A 21,407-nucleotide genomic window follows, 5' to 3' on the forward strand; every position below is an offset into this window, starting at 1 on the left:
GAATATATGTTTAGACACTGATTCCATTTCTGCCATATAGATGACTGAACAGAGGAAGCATAAGCAGCGGATTGGACTACTGGGGAACCCTGCCCACCTCAATATTAACCCACAGCAGCCTGCCTGAGTGGAGCGTGTCAGTCAAACAGGGAAGTTTGTGTGTGTGTGTGTGGAAGTGAGAGACAGAGAAAAGCATATATCTACTGTACTTAATGACGTCAGGTGCAGCAGGATGGAGTGGTTTTGGAGAACGTAATGCACTCTCCTTTTTTCTTCCACAATAATGCCTATACAGTCACCGAAGTGCCATGAGCCTCTAAATGAAGGAATCTACTCTACTGGCCTGAGGCTTAAACCACATTCACAAAGGAAAAATATGCCTCTACAAAATTTTTATATTTTATTTGTGTTTGGTACTTTTCACTGGTACATTCATGGATTGACTAATCCATGCACTGAAGTCATGTATTTCCCCACCATTGTATTGTGTGTAGCATGGATTTCTCAGATATTCAACTACTATGTCAATAGATGCCACTCACAGAGAGCCTTTGCACTGTTTATAACGATAGTATTATGAGATGCTTTCACGAGTGTCCAACTGTTGTCTATGATTAGGTGGGAATTTTTTCAGAAAAAGGCATCTCTATTTTTCAGTCAGGTAGGACTTGCTTTAAGATTGTTGTAGGTTTTCATATGTATGCACATACAAATCTGTGTCAAAATTATCTTCTGTATTTTTGCTGCCATGCAATGTTGTAAGAAAACCAAAGATCACTACAGAATTTTATATTTACCTTGATTTATTAAACTTCTTACCAATGAAAATCAGTAATCAGAACATGGTTTGCCTTTACAATAAAATCTCCTAATAATCATTTGGATTTAAAGGCTTACACACTTGGGTGCCATAGACGTATTCTTGGGATATTTATTCTAAACAACACTGAAATACATTTTGCACAAAACAAGGCAAAAACAGAATACAAACAAAAGAATATAAAGAGTGGTAAGTTACACATTGCCTGGTTTAATCACAGCTATTTTGTAAACTGAGAAGAGATTAGTCATGTTTCACTGAAGACAGGAAATATACAGAGATTAAACTGTGTTAATCAAACAGCATCAGAGAATTGTGCGTCCAAGCTCTGGATCCCAAAAATGCCATAACTAATGTAATACAAGAGTGACACGGCAAAGATGAACAGTAGAAATGTGCGTGATTCTGTTCAAAAATTCACTCTGATCATCTTTACTGCCACTGTAGAACTTCATGCACGTCTGTAGAGGCAACAGCAGACACAAGACTGTTAATCCAGGAGAACAAAGGTCTAATATTCAAATGTGTGACCATGTCCTTGCATGTCTTTAAACACCATGTGTGTGACTTTTTTTGTTGTTGTTGTAGGAAGACACAATCAGCTTAGTGCGTGGCTAGGCATTTATCTAAGAACAGTTAGGTCATGCTACTGTTACCTGCAGAGAAATGTTTTTTTTTTTTTAAATGTTTAAAGATTTACAGGTATTTACACAACACAAAACACTGGATTCTCTGTTTACACTGAAAAGTGCTCATGAAATAAATATATTGCATCTATCGGCAACATTGAGATTACTGGAGCAGAAAATTAGTCTCATTCATGTTCACAACATTCTGATGTTACTGAAACATTCGCAATCTGAATGTTTTTTCTATTGCAGAAAATAAGTTAGTATGAGATGATAGTGTGTCACCAGCTGAAGGCTTAGCAAGACATGAGAATGGTTGAGTAAGACATGCAAAACATTTTTACATACTGTTCAAATGAGATTCCTAAGAAAACAAAGTTACACAGCTTAACCAGGAAACATTCCCTACTGTCAACAAACCCTTTTTCTTGAATTAACATTCAATACCAGCCACTAGTCACAACCTGCCCATCGCTGGCTGAAATTTTAATTCAGCTCACTTAAAGCCTCAGGGGCTCCAGTTTTCTGTTTTTTGGGTTGTTCAATTGTCATTCTATCTATTTTTAATGAATTAATATGATCAAAATGTAGAGCTTATAGAGACTTTAAATAGACTTTGGTTTGGGTTGGCACAGTGTAATTCAACACGCTCCTCCCCCACAATCACCATCATAAAGAAAAAAGAAAGGATAAGAAAGTGCTGTTTGGGGAAAGTACAAAATGATCCCCCAAGGGGGATCTACAAAATTTTATAAAGGAATGTGTGAAAGCATTTCAAGAGACACAAAACCAAAGCCGAAAAAAGTAAAAATATACTGAAGAAACAAACAAAAAAAGTCAGAATCGATATTGTAACAAATTACTTTAGAAAAATTATGATCTTGTTTCACAAATGATGGAATCTTCACATCCAGTCAGCGCTGGCATTATGTGGGCGAAATTACAGCGTAAACACACTTACTCCCTCCCCCCCGAAAACTAGGGTTTATAGTCAAAAAACTGGATTCCAGTTATCACTTTGTTACATGAAGAAGAAAACAAACAAACAAACTATTATTCTTCATGCTGTGCGCTCAATTCCTGAGCGAAAAAAAAAAGAGAGAAAATGAAGCAGGAGTGCTGATCAGGTGCAGAGTCTAATGGAGTGTTGCTGTGTGAGAGGTGTGCGCATCACTGGTGGGCAGGGACTGTGAGAAGAGCTTCCTCCGCCAGGCGGGAAATGTTGACATTCTAAAGAGAAGAGAGACTCAAATGATGCAAACTGACTAACCTTTCACTAAGCATAACTTTATATAAAAAATAATCTGACCTGCATTCCAGTAACTGTAATAGCATTTCCCCACAAACAACAACTAACTAATGAACTCATTTTTGTGACACGTACAGCACACATACAAACTGCTCACATTTGTTTCCACGTTATTTCTATTGTTTAGACGAAACAGCAAACTACTCTAGTAGCACTTCTCTCATAGCAGCATGATCACACAAACACCTTGCATCTCCATTTGTGGTCACTTTTCACTTTTTGACAATTTAAATCTAGCAGATGTTCTTTACTTTGTGTTTCATGATAAATAGACAGATAGAAATGCTTCAAAATTACTTGAAAAAAATCTTTTAAAATCTTGGTTAAGTTTTCTTTTTGCCACTTCCAAGATACAAGATTTTGTCAGACAATGACAACATTCATATAGTTGTGCAATATATTCAGTTACACCCCCACCCCAACAAATAAGTTTCATCAGTGTATTCTTGCTAAGTAATTACACTGATGGAACTATTTGTCGCTTATATCTTCACAAACACACACAAACACACCATACCTCAGGTTTGTCTCTGTGAGTGTTCACCGCCTCCACATTGAGATAGATGGATTGCACTTTACATCCTAGCATAACAAGGAGAGCAAGTAAGAGACAGAGAGAACTAATTATACGTTCATGTAAAAACACAAACACCCTGAGGGCAGAAAACAGAGACCAACAGTGGCTATACTCTGTAATTTGAAAGGTCAAGATTTTTGAACGGTCCGTCATAATTACAGAGCAGTTGAGGACTTTAAGCCCAAGAGTAACAATCTACTCTGTGATCTTCAGACATGATTATGAAACCATGAATATCTGAATCTCTTGTGTGATTTCACAGCATGCATGTTAAATCTAGGGTTTTTAGAGGAATAGAGAACATTCTCTCACCATAAGCCACTGGTGTCAGCTTCAGCACGGTGTGTAGAGGACATTTCAGATAAGGCAACTCATCTAGAATGCAAGACAGCGCAGAAGAAGCAGTCAAAGCAAGTTAGTTTAAGGTTTATATATACACACTGTTTTAGGTACAGTTTCTATTCACTATCAAGCCATGTTCGATGTAAATGTTTAAATCACATTAAGAATATATATTAAAGATACTACCAATGGCATGAGCAGGGACTTCTCACAAAAAGAAAGACGGAGATACCTGCGCTTTTGTCCAAGAAGTAAGCGAGAAGGCAGCGCATGACAGCCTGGTGGCAGATGACCAGAACATTCTCTTGCCTTTCCAACTCCATAATCACTGGCTCCAGTCGCTGCACCAGATCCTCATACGACTGAAATAGAGACAGAGCGTGTTATATGCAGACATTCGTACATATGGCTAAACTCCAGACACCATTAACTAACTTTAGGCTCAATTTGAAGAGAAGGGGCATTGATTTCCAAAAGTTTGCCTTGAATCTTGCTTTATGATTCGCTGGGCGATATGGTCAAAATATACATTTCAATATTTTTCAGACTTGTAGCAATAAATGTCAAGCATTCATAAAAAAACAAATGACAAACAGATGTTATCAAATGCATGAAAGTGTTAAAAATAAATAAATAATATGAGTAAAAGTTTATTTTTTCCCCCAGATAAACTCCATGTAGTTGAATTAACCATTTAATTGAAACATCCAGATAAATTATTTACTGTAAAATTAAACTGTACACAGCTATGCTACTTTGTCACAGTACAGTTGCTCTTTTCACATGATACACCCCTGTTTTGGACAGGGCAGCAGTATTGACCCCTGTTCAAGACTAGCCTAAATTAGTCCTTTCATAGTGCACTGGTGTTCAGACACCGTGAGAAACAGCAGAACAGACATTGGTGATGCTACAAGCATTGCTTTGTACTCCCGAAGGATGATTTAATTTACCTCTCCTTTAGGGTAGCGATAGCGGTACTTGTCTTGGTCACGGAGAGCAAACTCTAGAGGGTAATGTTCCTGAATCTCTTCATACATCATCTCCTCACACACTCCCTACAGGCAGCATCAGAATGTTTCTTACACATATACCACAAGTCAATATATGGAAGCAAGCACTTTTTCTTTCACTTGGAAAAGCGAAGTTAACATGGACATTAAAACACTGGCCAACACACACTTACGGCATCAATTTCATTGAGAGCTTTCCACTGTTCATACTGCACACCAAGAGCCTCAGCTGTTTGGATGGTTCTCTTCATCTGACTAGTCCAAACTTTCAAATCCTTTATATTCTGATCCTGAATGAATTTTCCTAAGCAAAGTGCAAACTAACACAGAGACGAGAAAGAAATAGTTAGGAACAGAAAGCAGAATTATATATATATATATATATATATATATATATATATATATATATATATATATATATATATATAATAAAAACAACACACCTCTTTACCACGGGTTGACAAGCCTGAGTCTCCACCAATGCGTCCCCTGATGTTGAGCTCGCTCTCTCCGTGGCGACAGAGGTAGATGGAGCGTGGAGTGATGTGGATGTTCATCAGGTAGTAGACAATCCTGCTCTGAATATGATCCTGCACACGATTCACTAAATATCGCCGACCCACATCCATCACTCTGATGTACGACAGCTCCCTACCAAAAGACGGCAAATGCTACAATTATCATCACACGCCATGAGTTCAAAGCGTCAATATTTACGTAGCATTAATTAAGGAGTTTAAAAGCTTTGATAAAGAATGTTTGATTAAGAAAGCATGCATTTCACTGCATACAAAGAAAGGTAATTAAAAAAAAAAAAGCAGTAATTAGGGCAGGGCATTATGGCAAAAATATTATGTCCAGATATTTAAAGATACATTTATGACACACAATATTTTTGGCTTGCAGTCAAAATGAACTGGTAGAGCTAGTTCCCTAAACTGCTATTGAAATACTCTCCACAACATTAGATGGTGCCCTTCATCTGATTAAACTGCACTGATTACACTTTAGGTAATGAAATGTGCAGTTGGTCAGTGTTCTTTAAGCATTGTCAATATCCATGATCATGGTCTGAAAAGCATACTGTGCATCACAATAACAACCATCCAGAACCCATCAAAAAGGTTACGCTGTTATATAAAATGTCCTACCTGTCCAAGATCTCGTCCAGTGGCTGATAGGAGTTTTCATAACATTTGATCCTCTTCATAAAGTCCTGAATCGCCTCTTCAGTGTTACAGTCAATGTAGTCTGGACTGCCCAACTTCACCTGCTGCTTACACAGACGAATAATTTATAAGTTTCCAGTACTCACTGAAGTTCAACTACCAGTTACATCAGTCACATACCTCTAAATTAAGATGATCAGATTGTGTGCTTACAAAGGTCAATAAACCCCCTTAATATAGAAACCAGAGACTTACTACAATGTTCTGGGCAATAACCTCAGGGTCTTCACACACAGACTCCACAAAAAAGACCTACCAAAAAAAAAAAAAAAAAAAAAAAAAAAAAAAAAAAAAAAAAAAAACACAAACATTAATACAGAGGTAATGCAGAGGTTTATAAGGACCTCAAAGCCTTCATTAAGCACTTGAGGATCACAACTACTGTGGAGAATCTCAGTACCTTGTAGCCATTCTGCTCTGCAAATCTTATGATCATACCCCTCCTCTCTCTTGTAGTGTTAGTGGCATCAAACACCTGTCAATGTTAACACACACAGTACTTCAGAACTTCCTCTGATTGGGACTTCAGTACACACCTTTATAGTGAAATAATCATGTCTATAATTTCACTCACAGCCACCTGGCCTCCTTCCACACTGAGGTATTGTCTGACATCATTCAGCGCTGTCAGAGCACACTGCCTGAAACACACACATATATATAATGAACCATTCACTTGAAAGTTACACTAGTTACAAATAACTTAAAAGCACAAAGGAGCACAAAATCTTACTTCCTGATCTTTAGCCCCTCTTCATTGTCAGGGCGGAAGAATTCAAAATTCTTGTAGATCTTCACACACTCCCTCCGATACTGCCCAACATTAAACTCTACAACACACCAAGGAATCAAACTGTGAGACCCCTGATATGGTTTAGGTACTCTGCCTCCAAAGGTTTTAAGATATCATTCTAATTTATGAATTCAGGAGCTACTTTGAGGTGCACTCTTTGCTGACATAGGTGTTCAACTGGGTATACACAATCTCTATAATCTGCATACAATGTGATTTCTTGCAGCTGCACATGAGCCCAACATTCCAGAAGAATAGAATTTGTTACTGCAGCACAAAAGGAGCATCTGTTAATCATCCATTGCTTAATTTAATAGTGATAAACACCTTTGATTTTAGATTAAACATTGGCTTTGCAGGTGTCAACAAAATGTTGGACATATGAAGTGTGTACACGTGTACGTATGAGAACTACCTTTCGTTGGTACACCAATCCAGTTGAGGTAGCGCGTGAGTTTCTTAGAGATGTAGGTTTTTCCTCTAGCTGGCAATCCCACGGTCACAATGAGAGTGGGACAGTTGGTCATGCACACTGTAAACCAAAGAAAAAAAGGCAAGACACACAGACAGTCAGTAAATGACCATATAATAAAGGAAAAAAAAAAAGTTTGACATATTCCACACAGACACGTGAAAGAACTGAAATGATTGACACACTGGAATGTGAATACAGTAAACCTGACAGGAATATGAATGCCATATTTGTTCATCTCTGAGTGAATCTAGTTTAAAAGACCTAACCATGCAGAGAGGCTACAGTGGAGTACCTTGAACACCGACCTTACACACAGTCCTCAAACACCTTTGTACCAAAAAGTCCTGTCAATATCTGTCAGCCATTTTTTATAACATGAAATAGTCTAAAGAAGCAACAGCCCTCTTCTTTTAAAGCACAGAGATAAGTAGTCATTAAATCAAGTAATTACACTGAATTCCAGAAAGACTTGAAGAATGTGTGTGAACCTGAGGTCTACTCCAAAAGGTTAGAACGTAGTTAAATTAGGTTCAACACAATGCTGCTCAAAGGAACCTGAGGTAATATAAAACTAAAGTAAATCATACAGTAAATTCAGCCATAAATAGATTGTGGCAAACAAGCAAGAGTGTTTGGGGAAAAAAGGTAAACTACTGAACTAGTAAATTCTTTCAGTAGGTGCTTGGTTCCCGCAGAAGAGAAGGAATAACATAAAAATACACCGGTAACATAGGGCTGGGCGATATGGCAAAAATACTAGATACACGATATTAATCACAATATATGTAAGCACAGTTTAAAAACATCATTAGCAACAGATCCTTAAAAACTACTATTCAGATACTCTTCCGTACTGAATACAGTGTTTTTAATTCAACATCTGCTGCACTTCATTAAATTAAACCTGTCTAATTACACTGCTTGCAATGAAACCTGCAGCTAATCAGTGTTTATTAAGCAACAACAGTATCCTTAGAAAAACATACATCTCCTCATATTGCCCTGTTGTAGGTGTTTAAGACATCCAGCAATCTAGCCTGCAGCTAGTGCAGCCTAGTCATCCTGCAGTTGCAGGGTGCTTTTCCTCCTGGACTGCTGTTTGAAAGGGGCACAATACAGATAAGCCATTTAAAACCTGAGAATGACCATGCAAACAAACAACACGAGCACAAACACGAACACAAAATGATCTGGGTAATCATCACTACAAACTAACACAGCCTAACTAAAGCCTTGCTTTCTTGAAATCAAGAGTTTGATAAAGAACATTAAAAAAGCATGTCACTACATACAGAAAAAGAAAATAAAAAGCAGTAATTAGGGCAGGACATTATGGCAAAAATATTATGCCAGGATATTTAAAGATGCATTTATGATACACAGTATTTTTCACTGTATTTTTGGCTTGCAGACAATATGCACTGGTAGCGGTAGTGAAATGATCTGGGTAATCCTCACTGCAGGCAACTAATGCAGGCAGTTCTTTGAATTCTCTGAACTATAAACACAAGGTGCACTGCACAGGGGGTTTGCTTGTTGTCTTCGTTTCTTCAGTGATGCCTCTGGCTGTAAGTAACAATCGCAATGCAAAGATCTGGCCCTTTTAGAAAGCAATCTATATTTAACTACACTATATGGACACACGTATTGGGCAAAGACAAGCTAAACTGCTTTTTTCGGTCTTGATTATACTGACCGGTAAGATAATCTGGGTACGCAACATCTACGGTCACTAAACATCATTTCACCCATTACTGAAGGCTCATCTTACCTTGGTCTGATTGGTCAGTGCAATGCATTCCAGTAGCCTATCATGTCACAAGCGTTTTTGCTACTAGAATGCATTGCATTGAACTTCTCAACTCTGGGTGCCTGGAGCTTCTTCACAAAGGGTGCACAAAACATGAGGTACCAGAACACAAGCATAGCAAGCAAAATGAGCATTGAGGAAAAAACTGAAGAATAGCAGCCTGTCTTTAAAATACATGCACAGTGGGAACACATCTGCTAGCAGCAGTGCTTTTACCACACAGTTAAGACATACAGCTGGGCATTTAAACAGAGTACAACAATAAACTACTTTTTGTTCCCCTTCTCAGCAGAGCAGGAATAGACCCTTCAGAAAAATGTTTGGCAGACTGCAAACTCATCACTCTTAACTCTCACACCTTCACTGTCTACAGTTACTACTCCTTTTAAATACACACACACACACACACACACACACACACACACACACACTTAACTAAAAAGACTCAAGTCTTTAGCAAGGCCAAACAGTACTTCACATGAATGAATTCATGAACTCATTGTTAATCTCTGAACTGACACACATACTTAAACCACAGGCCTCCACGTATTTCACCATTCCTTTATCTGAGAAGCAGGTGTGACATCAAGGGCTGGTTTTCCAGACACAGGACTAGACTGTAGCGCCAGCAGTTAACTGCCACAGGAAAGACTAGGAATCACATGCTAGGTATAGTCTGAGCCTAGGGAACTGGCCCTATGTGCTCAGTTAATTACCAGTGACCCCAAAAATCTAGGCCTGGGTTTTGATTAAGCTGTGCAGGATCCAGTCCTTCAGGACCAGAGTTTGTCACTCCTGCTCTACCCTTCAGAGCCCAGATGGGGAACTGAGAAAGAGGGTTTATATAACATGCAAAGGCCCAACTGAAAGGGGTACACAAGGGGGCAGAGGGATGTGGGAGGGGGTTGACCGGGTCATACCATTTTGGCTCAGTTTATTATTTGCCACTACAATACACACACACACACACACACACACACACACACACACACACACACACACACACACACACAGTATTCACCAGTGCCAGCCTTTTCTCAGTGCTCCCAGGCTTTCCACACACATTGACACAAACAGTTTTTAGCCGCCTTGTACATAAAATCTTGCCTCTGGGGAAATTATATTTTCACAAAGAAAATGAACAAATTATGTACAGAAACCTTAGACAGCAGAGCACTTTCTATTAATTTGCTAGATTTTACTTATTGGAAAAAATAAAACAAGATACACAAATTGCCATTAATTTTGTACATACTTGTAAAGTTATTAAGAATAACATGTCATTTTTAATAATATTTTATGACCAGGTTCTAAATCTAAATTGTACAGGATTCATGAATTGAATGAATTTATGCCTAATGAACTATATATATTTAAATTGGGAGTTATAGTCATCCTTGGTTTGTCTTCTCCATATTCCACATTTGAGACTAAAGTAGAGCAGTGGAGCAGCCTTCTGCTTACCAAAGATCTGTAACTACCGATTAGAGCTGGGCTAGACTACACTAAATACATCAGTAGCACCAGATTCTTAAACTACTATTCAGATACTGTCCCGTACTGAATCCAGTCATTTGTATTTGAACACTTCTATCCAATGAAACCAGTCTAATGACACTGTTTGTAATGAAACCTGCAGCTGATCAGTGTTTATTAAGCACTAACCTTGGTATCCTTGAGCATATTGTTTATCACAATAACAAAACGTATCACAATACTATAAATATCACAAATATTTCCCAGCTCTACAACCAATGCAATACATCAGGATACTTCTATTATTGACGAAAGAAAAAATAATTAAACCATATTTCTTCACTTCAGTGTTTAACCTGCTTTATTGCCCTCACTTTCACATCCCTTTAACCGTTGTCTGTACTTTTAACTTACATAACTCTGATGGACAGTTATCAATTATTGGTTCCAAGAAAATCATGTAATTGTTCCCCCAAAAAACTGACTATTAGGGGATGCTTTTGTCTTTGCTGTATTTTCCTTCGTCGTTTGTCTATATTGCAGGTCTGATTGTTTAGTTCTGAAATCTGAATGCTGTCTGTGTCTTATTGCTGGGATGCATAGCATTTTTTTGCCGATACAGAAACTTATAGATACTTATTTAGTCACCTGTACATCATTTTATAAGCAGAAGAACGGTCATTTACACACGGAAGCAATAAACAGTATAAACAGTGTATAAACAGACCGTTTCCTTTCTGAGATTCTGGTTTCTGTATAACTAACATTAACGATACTGGTGAGGGTTCATTTGAAATGCAAAGGAAAAAGGAATAAAAAGCTATGCTTGTTTTTACTGTTCAATAATCAATGTATTTCTGTAGCAGAGTACCAGTAAATGCGAGCTCAAATATGATATGAAACAGTGATAACACATTGATATTGGGTTTCATCCTTTTATCAATAACGTTCAGCACTACAAGCTCACCTCTCACTTCTTTCTGCCGGTCAGAGACCATGCTACCCTTAAACACGAATAGTACTCAAGCCCGCCGAACTCGATGACCCCATTAGCAAAATGATGCTCAGCACGAGAAGAAAAGCTCGATCCGGTAACACGAGTAAAGCTCTTTACTCAGCGATTGCATCACTTTACAGGCCTTCTGTGAGCGAGTGTGAACACGCGGCTTTAAAACCCCTCCGTCGTGAACACCACAGATGCGTGGCGAGCGTAGCCGCGTTTACAGGCGTCGCTCTGCGCACCAGGAATTTGCCCAGGGCTCGTGCGTTTAACGATGTAGCTCGCGCACCCTGAAGCGGCACCCACCTCTCCTTTGAGAAATGTGTTTGTCCGGAAGACCGTTCTTGCACGGCATCCAGATCTTCCGCAGCGGGTTCTGTGTGAGCTCTCGGGGCATGACTGCGAACGATACGTCTTCAGTAGCATTCATCATCCCGGTGGCGTTAACATCCCGTTTCTACCGACCCTTTCAGTTGCTTGTGAGCGTGAAGGCACGAGACTGTGTCGGCTGGTTGTGGTGCAACTTATGTCATATCGGCTGAGGAACGGCGAGGACCCGCTTTACCGTAAGACCGAGAAATGACGCGCACCCTAAAAATGCGATACACAGAGGCTCAATGCAATGCATACAGAAATCATCACAGCTTTTCGTGCTTAGATTCTCTTACAGTTCAAAATTTGTATAACAAATTCTAGCACGACCCTTTACCCACACTCGAGAAGCTACCTGCTTTCCTAGGTTAGTAATGATCATTTTTTATTTAATACGAACAACAATAAATAAAGAGAATCGTTTTTTTTCTCAATTGTACAGATTTAACTTTGGGCTTAAATTATTTGAATGACTGAAAAATCTTACTTGGTTACAAGTTCCAAAAGTCTGATATTATATATATATATATATTATATTATATTATATTATATTATATTATATTATTAAGTATACTGAACTACAAAACAGGGCATGCCACTACAGTATAGGTCTCAAACATTTCAAAGTCTCAATCTCAAATAGTTCACTAGGTCGGTCATGAAATGGCAGCTATTGTATTCAAACAGTGCATCATATTATCTTATTATTATATTATATTGTCTTATATAAATACATTTACATTCGGCAACAAGCTTAACTCCGTATTTGCCATTTACTACATTAGATGTAGATGCAGTGTCTTGACTTATGTAGTTAGTATATAGGGAGAAGGAAGCCATTTGGGATGCGCCTATTGGGTCAGAATTTCTTAAATGACCTGGACCACTGAGATATCTTGAGGAAAAAAAAAAACATTTTGTGAAAAATGTAAATACCCACCGCACTTTAAATACCGCTTCAAAACTACCGTATATCGTTGGGAATAGGCGCCCACCATGGGGAAATCAGCATGTAAAACAGTAGGTTTTCAGAGGTGAAAGAGTTCTCAAAAACAGAAGTCTTTTGCTGTTCACATGCAACGCACATGGGCTGTGAATGTTGACATGGCTCTGGCCTATCACAAGGCTTCGGAGGAGAGTGGTCGCCCAATAGCGAGCCGGGCTCACTGCACGAGGAGGCGTGCACAGGCTAGAGGGGCACTGTAGTAAACAGCGTGCTTGAACTGAACGGCTCGTGCTTTTCACAGAATAACAGCAGTAACACAGACAATTCAGCCATGCGGTTTCTGCCCCTCCGGTGCAGATGTTAAGTGAAAGCACGCTTTTGAAATCAGTGAGTAATCAGAAGACAGGGCACGCTGATGGGGTGTGCAAAGTTACACAAAAAAACAACCAAAAACGTCGGTGCACGTTGAAAGGGGTTCACGAGAAGTTCACGCTCATATATCCTGTTTGCCTGAAAGAAAACGACGTGCTCGATATTTGTCGAATGACTTCACATAACCTTATAAGGCGCATGCATTTCTGCACACCGTGTCCATGCCCTGAGCACGCGTTATACTACTGCTCACTGTAAAACGCATTTTTATATTGATTTAAAACATCATATCTCGGACTTTGTCACACTATTATTGTAGAATCGTCCTTCCATTTCATGGCCCCAATCGTTTTGATATGCAGCAGATTCTGAATAAAGGCCGAACTGTGTAACTTATCTCCACTGCTTCTGCATTTTCTAACCGACACCCCCTGCTAAACCCACCCAAACCTACAGAGCATTTTCTTCTATATATTGCACACATTTACGTACATTTGGGATTGCTAAAGGTCAGAATATCCAAATAAATATATATTTTCATGTGCAAATAAAAAAGATATAAAACTATTATTAGACTATATCCTAACAAAGAATACTAAATGAGGGTTGTATACTACAAAACATCTAAAAACGTGTTCACCTCTCTTTTTAGTGCATTTATTAACGGGCTCATGCTCTATGTCGCTGCTGTCCAGTGAAAAACACGTCTCTCTATTCTCTATTCTCCATGGTTTGAACCCTTTAGCTGCTTTGTACAACTGTGTAAACAAATTCTGACCAACAAATGCTCTAAAATTGCTTGGAATAAACTCCTATTTTACATGAACTTCCATTCAGTGTTTAGAACATGTTAGCCTTCTGTAAAGTCACCATTTTGCAGATACATGTTTTTCATCAGACAGTGAAGATATAATGTAGTTTTCCTTTTCTTTTTTGTTTACAATAATCAACAAAAAAACTCTTCAATGTCAAAATGAAAACATATTAGTATAGATAGTCTCAATTAAATTAAAATATAAAATGTAAAATAAGTGACGGTATAAATATTCACCCCCTGACCTAATTCAACAGAGGTCCAGACGGTCTGTGCTAGTTATGTCTCTCAAGTGATTGTAATACAAAGCAACCTGGAAGGTCCAGTCACTGGTTAGTCAGTATTCCTCGCCAAAAAAGCATGAAGACAAAAGAACCCTCCGCTCCCAGAAAAGGTTACTGTAGAGTATAAGTCAGGGGGTGGGTCACTGAAAGTCCCCTGCAGTTCAGTTTGTGGCATGTGTAAATCTGCCGAGCACAGGCCCTCCTCATAAACTGAGTGACCGTGCAAGAAAGAGGCTGGTGAGAGAATCCACCAAGACACCAGACAGGCGTCTTTATACTACAATCACTTCAGACACATTCACTGCACTCAGGGGATCTCCATTTTATGAGACAACTACCACAACTGCCTGAACCATAGTTGAAGTTAAGGGGTGAATATTTTCTCAATCACTTATTTTACATTCTATTTTAATTTAATTGACATTACTGACATTAATGACAACTATATTGACCATGCTTCCATTTATAAAAACAATAAACAGGACAATGAAAACATCCAAGGTGTGAATATGTTTTTGTAGGCGCTGTATATTTCCAAAGGTTTGTGGACTCATCCAACTTTTCTTCTTGGTAGGTTTTACAACTGGTACTGGAACATTGTATTGAGGATTTCATTGCATTCAGCCACACGAGCATCAGTGAGGTCAGTTTCTGATGTTGGATAAATAGTTCTGGGTCAGAAACACCCCTCCAATCTGAATATTAGAAAGCCTCTCTGTATATTTTTGATCTGTAGTGTATTTGCTAAAAAACGGATTTACAGCTAGAACATAAGCCATCTAGTGGCTAAACTCTGTATCATGTCTTTTTTTATGGCAATTACACACAGACTAGTGCTCACAGTCTGTAAGCGTGTTGGTCAAAAAAAAAAAAAAAAAATAATAATAATAAGAGTTTCTTTCTATTGGTTTAAACAACTGACTGTAAATTAAAAGCTGTAAAATCTGGTTCTGAGGTTTAGAAATCATTTCACCATTTCTCATAATTTTAGATTCACATAAATGTAATCTACATAGACACAAAAACACTAGTTACTGGTGAGTTTAATAAGGATAAATTAAGTATTGATTAATTTTCAAGCCCCTGAAAGAAGACACGTCTGTCTAATAAATCACACAATAGAGACTACGTTGGCTAATGTAACTCAAATAAACATACTTATAGTATATTATTATATATTTACAGCACAGTTCCACCAATTATTTACACTTTCTACATAATTGAATCAATGAAAACAAAGTAATTTAGTGTTTTAATGAGAAATGGTGCACTATATAGAAGCTTTCTTTACACTGGTGGTGAAAGGAGCTAGGGGGCATGACATCAAATATAATACACAAATAACTATTTAAAATGACAGTGATACTATAAGTATTTTTGAGTTTTAATAGGAAATGCTGATAGTAGTGCTACATCTGAAAATGTTTTTTGGTACTATTTTTACAATTAAAAAAAGGAGGTGCTTCCAAGTCAAATCATGTGTCACATCACAAACAGGTGTAAAGGGTAGTGATAAACTTCCAAATTTGCAAATAGATGGTGCCATGAACCATTGGGAAAATTAAGTTTTACTCAAGGTTTCCTTGCCTAAACCTAAGGCAAAGGTCACTCAATCAATATATTCACCCTACCTCGAAAAAGGCTGATTAGAGTGTCTCTGACTAACTCTAACGAATAAGCAGCTTGATCATAATAAGTGATCCAAATCTGTGTAGTATTTAAGTTATGGTTATGTATTTATTTCATTAAGAAGTGCAGTTAGGTTTTGCAGCGTGATGTTTTCAAATGTGAGTGTGTGTGTGTGTGTGTGTGTGTGTGTGTGTGTGTGTGTGTTGTCTATCACAAAGTTTTATTCATCTTCTCTTTACAGGTAGGAACAAAAAGAGAGGGGATTAGATCCTTTTCTGCTGGGAGAAGGCATTCAATTGTAAGCTTCAATTTTAAACCCAGTGTGCCACTACTGAGCAGTTCAGCTCATGTTAAACTAATATGTAGTTAATGTCCAATGAAAAACGTATCACCAAAATGGTGACTTTACAAGAGGAAGCAAAAATGTTTGTAACTTTGAATAGAAGTTTATGTAAACACAGAATTATTTACTGTTATTTAATGTTCAGAGCAGCTACATAGATATATGGTTTTCACTGGACAGCAGCGATATGCAATCTAAGAATCTAAGGGTTATCATGATCAGCCGGTAATCTATCATCTACATAATTGCTTTTTTTGTCTCTGATAGCTTATCAGGTGGGTGCACACATGTACAGTACAGTTTGAAAGGAACTGGGGCAATTAGCACTAACAAACACATGCGGTCTACACAGCATAGCTCACACATGCACATTTTCATCTTTTCATAATCACAGAATCTGAAGGCCTACCGTGTCCTGATCTTAGCATGAGATCTCAGACATCACAAACACTTTTTCTTGTCTTTTCTTTTTTGTAAACAACAGTTCATCAAGGAATTCAATAAAGGCAAGTCTTCATTTGTCCACTAGATGGCAAATGCACAAGTGTAGTTGCAAACAACACTCTGCAGAGGGCTGTGTTGGAGGGTGGGTTATTTAAACTGGCCCTAAACAACACAGGCCTCAGCACACATTGGGGTCATTCAAATTTACCAGACGGTTCTCCACACTAATATATATACTAATATATGAACTGCATAGCACAATCAATGTTCCTGAACTATTTTTATGACAAATGAGTCATGCATTACAGCACACAGAGCAGTGTATTAGCTATAGCTATCTTAGTAAGTGTTCATGTGAAAATTATATTTCTACTTTTTTCCTTTTCTCTCCACTAATGCTTCTTACCTGTTGTAATGCTAAGCATATATTTTGTTGATTGAATGGCAGTAGTTTTACTGTGTAAAGTTATTTATGTATAACATTATTATTCAAACTTATGTTGGCATTCACACTTCACACATACTTTTTTAAAAATTCTTATTCTACTCATTCAGTCAAACAATCTAATGTTGACAACTGTTAAAAAGACCTGTAATAGAATTAATGTAATAAAAATGAAATATAATACAGTATGTAAATACTATTTTATTCAATATTCAAGGCTTGTGGGAACAACACAAAGTATATTCAATGATAATGCAATAATCTATTATAGTCCAATAAATTATTTCTTGTCAAGCAAACTGCCTCAAGATTTGATTTTCTTATGCTGATGTGTTGTTCTGGATATAGATGTTAAAATGGCTAATAGTTTAGCCTGTGTTTTACATACAGACACCACTGGCCACCAGATTTAAGTTGATGCTTATTTGATATTGACTGCTTAATTACTAGAGACTGACGACACTAAAGTTTCATAAAATCATAATTAGATAACTGAAATTATCCAAACACTTTTCCACAACCTAAGGAACTAAAGGATCTAAATCATCTTATTAATGAATCTGCAATTTTATTGGTCTTATATTATTGAAAACATGGATTCCCATCTTTTGAATAGATATACTTTATTTTCCTTTGCAATTATATTATATGGTTGTATTTGTTTCTATGATGTGTTTATTTGTTAATCTTTCTTGACGCTTTTGTAGTATGTGTTGTGTAATTCTGTGTATGGATACTGTCACTCATTTTTGTGTGTAACTATTTGAAATCTATTTGAAAAATACTGCATGTTTAATCAGTTCTGTTTCTATATGTCAGTCACGATGTACAGTGACATACAGAGGTCTTATTCAGCCAATATCCACTAACACACATACACTGTCTCATCTCTCTGCCCCTCAATCCCCTACATCCTAATGCAGGGCAGACAGCTTTCTTACATAACAGCCTGTCACATCTGAGCCTATAATACACACACAGCTGAGATGTGTGTTTATGTGTGTACTGCAGTATGACATCATGTAGTGCATACAGATCTATGCAGGTGGCATTTTATCAAATGACAGTCGAATGTGTAATGAAGGGCAAAAACACAAATGTACACACACACTCACACTGACACACACTCACACATACAGGCACACTTGCTAGCAGACAGACACAGGGTGCTGCTGCTGCTGAAGGCTGAAGGGGATTGGAGGGAATGCAGTTGAACTTTCACACAGATACTGCAGAGAGTGAGGGAGGGGGAGAGAGTGGGAGAGGGAGAGAGAGAGAGAGAGAGAGTGAGAGAGGGAGAGGGGGAGGAGGAAAACAGGGAGGCATAACCAGAGAAAGGGAACAGAAGAATACACACTGAGGGTGAAGAATGAGTGATCTAAGAGTGAAAACACACTGCGACGTGGAAAGATAAAGGCAGAAGTAAAACCGAAGAGAGAAAGGCTGTGTGTCCAGTACGCCGGTGGTGTCACCCATCTTTATCTGTGCAGAAATATGAACAGGTCACTACAGCTGATTCCTGGATATAGCCTTCCAGTAATCTGTGTGTTGTCTGATATGACAGTACAGCAAGCTTTTAACACAGTCCGAGCAGAGCTTAGCAAGAGAGAGATGGGAGAGATGGCAGTGGGGAAAGAAAGCAAGTTACAGGAGAACAGTGATAAACACACTGTATTTATGAGCTTTTTCCCCAAAAAAGACCACAACTACTTTGATAGGACGGGTTGCCATGGTAACTCACCCCTTGTAGATCTCATTGCTGACATATTCGACTTAGTCCTACCATCACACACCCTCTCCATAGCTCCCTCTCTCTCTCTCACACACACACACACACACACAAACACAAACACTACCCAAAGACACGTCACTCATGGAACCGACTGTCTGGGCAGCTTCACTTGAACACATATGGAATATGGATATAAAGGTAAAGAATTGATGCTATGCAACAAGAGACATGTATGCAAATATGGGGGGGGGGGGGGGGGGGGGGGTAACCAAAACCTTTTTTACACACACAGGCCTTGTTTATACCCTACGTTTCACACACATACACACACACACACCCCTCCCCTGCCAAACCACTGAAGCCTCCTAGCCTCAAAACACTGACAGCACAGCTTTCAGTCCCAACTATGACATGATAAGCACATGCATGACTCTGAGTTCGTGTGTTTTCCTCACATTAGTGGCTAATTTGAGGATATTTTGACAGCGAAACGCAGGGGTCGCTCCATCACCGTCCAGCAGGCTTGCGTAACCTGAAGCAACCCGGAGCGCTACAGTTAGCCGGAGACTTCCATTCAACTGCGGTCCAACACACAACCTCCCCAAACTGCTGCTTTACTTTAAACACATCCACCAGGCGCAGCGCGAAGAGCTTCAGGGATGGGAAATGTAGTTTTTTTACATGACAGTTCCCCCTTATTCGCCCTATTCTTTCGCTCTGCTCGTGGTTACACATAAAAACTCCACGACCACGAGCTGTTTCCACTCTGTCCACTCCGTCCACTCTGATGCTCTAACATGGCGATTAAACGGTGTAACACCGGACCTCCGTGCTGGAAGATTCGTTTGTTAATCGCCGTCACCATGTTTGAGCACCACCGCAGCAAGTAGTGTTTTATTGCCCTGCTGACCGCTGACTGACCGTGTGACAAGGTCCTGCTTACCTGCCCTGTCCCGGGGGCGCGTAGAGCCTCTCATGTTGCTGGAGCCCTGGAGCGCGTGCCAGGGTGCTTCAGGCGGCGACTGTGGATGGGGATAGAGTGAGTGTGGATGGGTAGAGTAAGTGGGTTGGTGTGTGAGTGTGTGAGTATGTGTGTGTGTGTGAGTGTGTGTGCCGCGCTTGGTCCACGCTGCTTTTGTGGATTGGAGTGGATTTGTGTTGTGAACAGACGCACGACTAAAAACAGCAGCAGAGGCAGGCAGGGCTGCACAGGCACAGATTGAGGACAGGGAAAGTGCACACAGTGCACACATCATCCTGCTTAAGGAACACCGAGTACCACAGGAATGAAAGGAGGTCGTTTTAAACATTGCATGTCGGGTCAAAACACTATTCTGTTAATATTTGGAGTAATTAGTATGAACTGCTTAGGGACAGGGACAGGCAATTTTCTTGAAAGGTTTACTGTTGACCTTTCAGCGCTCAAAGAAAATACCCCTAAACCCAATCTTAATCTTAGAGGATAAGGAGGCTGCTTTATTTGAAACACCTACTTTGCGGCTCCCCGCTGTCAACGTACAGTTAGAGACGGTTGCTCATCTGTTGATGCATAATTAATGTTAGCCATAATCTAGTTTTTCATCAGTGGTCATCTTCTGACCACAGGAATGTCCTTGGGTGGATACGTTTGGGCAGTGGACCACTCTCAGCAGTGACACTGAGATGTTAAAAACCTCAGTAACACCACTGTGCATAATGCACTCATACCAGAGCCACACACTGCTATGCCACTGCAATGCTGTGCTGTGCGGAGACTGGTCCAGAAGACTGGTCCTCCAAGCAGAGTATCTGAGTCTATCATGTTTAGATGTTTAGGGCAGTGGTGGCTCTGGGTTATTGATGACAGGGTTGTGGGTTGCGATACCTGGGCTCGGCAAGCTGCCACTATTCTGGACACACAGACTCACTGGTGTGTATGTGTGTGTTTACTGCACAGGTAGAAAAAAAATCCATCTGTGTCTAACACAAATGGTAAATATGGTTGTCATGTCATTGATACTGGAAAGCAGTACATCACCAGCACACTCAGGTACGCGAACCAGGCTTCCTGCACAAGTGTTCGCAGTAAAGGAGCACAGACTCCCACATAACAAAGCGAAAGATGCATGGGGAGGCACACGGAGATCCGAGCAAGGCTAAAAGCTAATGTTAGTCTTTCTCCATCGTCTACTCTCTTGAAAAGAAACTGCACTAGCTCAGCTGACTAGCAAACTGGAGCCAACGACACATCAGATGGGAAAGCACTAGCTTATTTTTATTTATTCATTTATTTATTTACCGGAAAGACTTGAGAAAGCCAAACACAGGGAAGCATGTGAGGGCAAGGCTAAAAGCTAACCAGCTACAAACTCTTCAGCTGTCTAACAGCACATCACACTAAGGACAGCAATACTATCCAGTACGTGTTTTTGTTAAACTACTAAAACTTTGCTAAAATATGTGGCTTCTGGGAGCCCGTCACAGTTCTGTAAATCACCCCATGTTTTTTTTGTGAAAGAAAAATCACTTAAATTACATTTAATCATGCCTCAACCCGCACATTTTTATTTGTTA

General features: G+C 39.1%; 2 protein-coding genes across 8 annotated transcripts in view; one reads left to right on the top strand and one right to left on the bottom strand.

The window, feature by feature from the left end:
• Nucleotides 1-1,546, top strand: part of itpr1a (inositol 1,4,5-trisphosphate receptor, type 1a) — a 45,836-nt gene extending 44,290 nt beyond the window's left edge. For all 5 annotated transcript variants that reach the window (XM_072684471.1, XM_072684474.1, XM_072684476.1 and 2 more), the window contains one exon: nucleotides 41-1,546. In XM_072684471.1, coding sequence (XP_072540572.1) covers nucleotides 41-127 — 87 coding nt within the window. In that variant the 3' untranslated portion in view covers nucleotides 128-1,546. The remainder of the gene's footprint in view (nucleotides 1-40) is intronic.
• Nucleotides 786-19,949, bottom strand: pfkfb4b (6-phosphofructo-2-kinase/fructose-2,6-biphosphatase 4b). 3 transcript variants are annotated; one of them, XM_072684480.1, is made up of 15 exons: nucleotides 19,798-19,949; nucleotides 8,174-8,282; nucleotides 7,128-7,244; nucleotides 6,653-6,749; nucleotides 6,494-6,560; nucleotides 6,320-6,394; nucleotides 6,115-6,171; nucleotides 5,842-5,963; nucleotides 5,134-5,341; nucleotides 4,864-5,010; nucleotides 4,631-4,735; nucleotides 3,910-4,039; nucleotides 3,648-3,710; nucleotides 3,276-3,340; nucleotides 786-2,679 (listed from the first exon to the last, which is right to left on the bottom strand). In XM_072684480.1, the coding sequence occupies exons 2-15, from the start codon at nucleotides 8,181-8,183 to the stop codon at nucleotides 2,620-2,622; spliced, it is 1,323 nt and encodes a 440-aa protein (XP_072540581.1). In that variant the 5' UTR covers nucleotides 8,184-8,282; nucleotides 19,798-19,949; the 3' UTR covers nucleotides 786-2,619. The 3 variants fall into 3 exon arrangements, with proteins under 3 accessions (XP_072540581.1, XP_072540580.1, XP_072540579.1); XM_072684479.1 differs by lacking the exon at nucleotides 8,174-8,282; XM_072684478.1 differs by lacking the exons at nucleotides 8,174-8,282; nucleotides 19,798-19,949 and adding an exon at nucleotides 11,780-12,005.
• Between the last annotated feature and the right edge of the window lie 1,458 nt (nucleotides 19,950-21,407).

This window comes from Salminus brasiliensis, chromosome 7, assembly GCF_030463535.1.
Source record: "Salminus brasiliensis chromosome 7, fSalBra1.hap2, whole genome shotgun sequence".
NCBI lineage: Eukaryota > Metazoa > Chordata > Actinopteri > Characiformes > Bryconidae > Salminus > Salminus brasiliensis.

What these genes read in the sequence shown, in the direction of transcription:
- pfkfb4b (XM_072684478.1), bottom strand. Translation starts at nt 11,906, where the DNA reads ATGATGAATGCTACTGAAGACGTATCGTTCGCAGTCATGCCCCGAGAG. An exon ending in CAGAGCAGAATGGCTACAAG is followed by an intron (nt 6,172 to 6,319) that starts GTACTGAGATTC and finishes TTTTTTTGGTAG; the next exon opens with GTCTTTTTTGTGGAGTCTGT. An exon ending in TTATTGCCCAGAACATTGTA is followed by an intron (nt 5,964 to 6,114) that starts GTAAGTCTCTGG and finishes CTGTGTAAGCAG; the next exon opens with CAGGTGAAGTTGGGCAGTCC.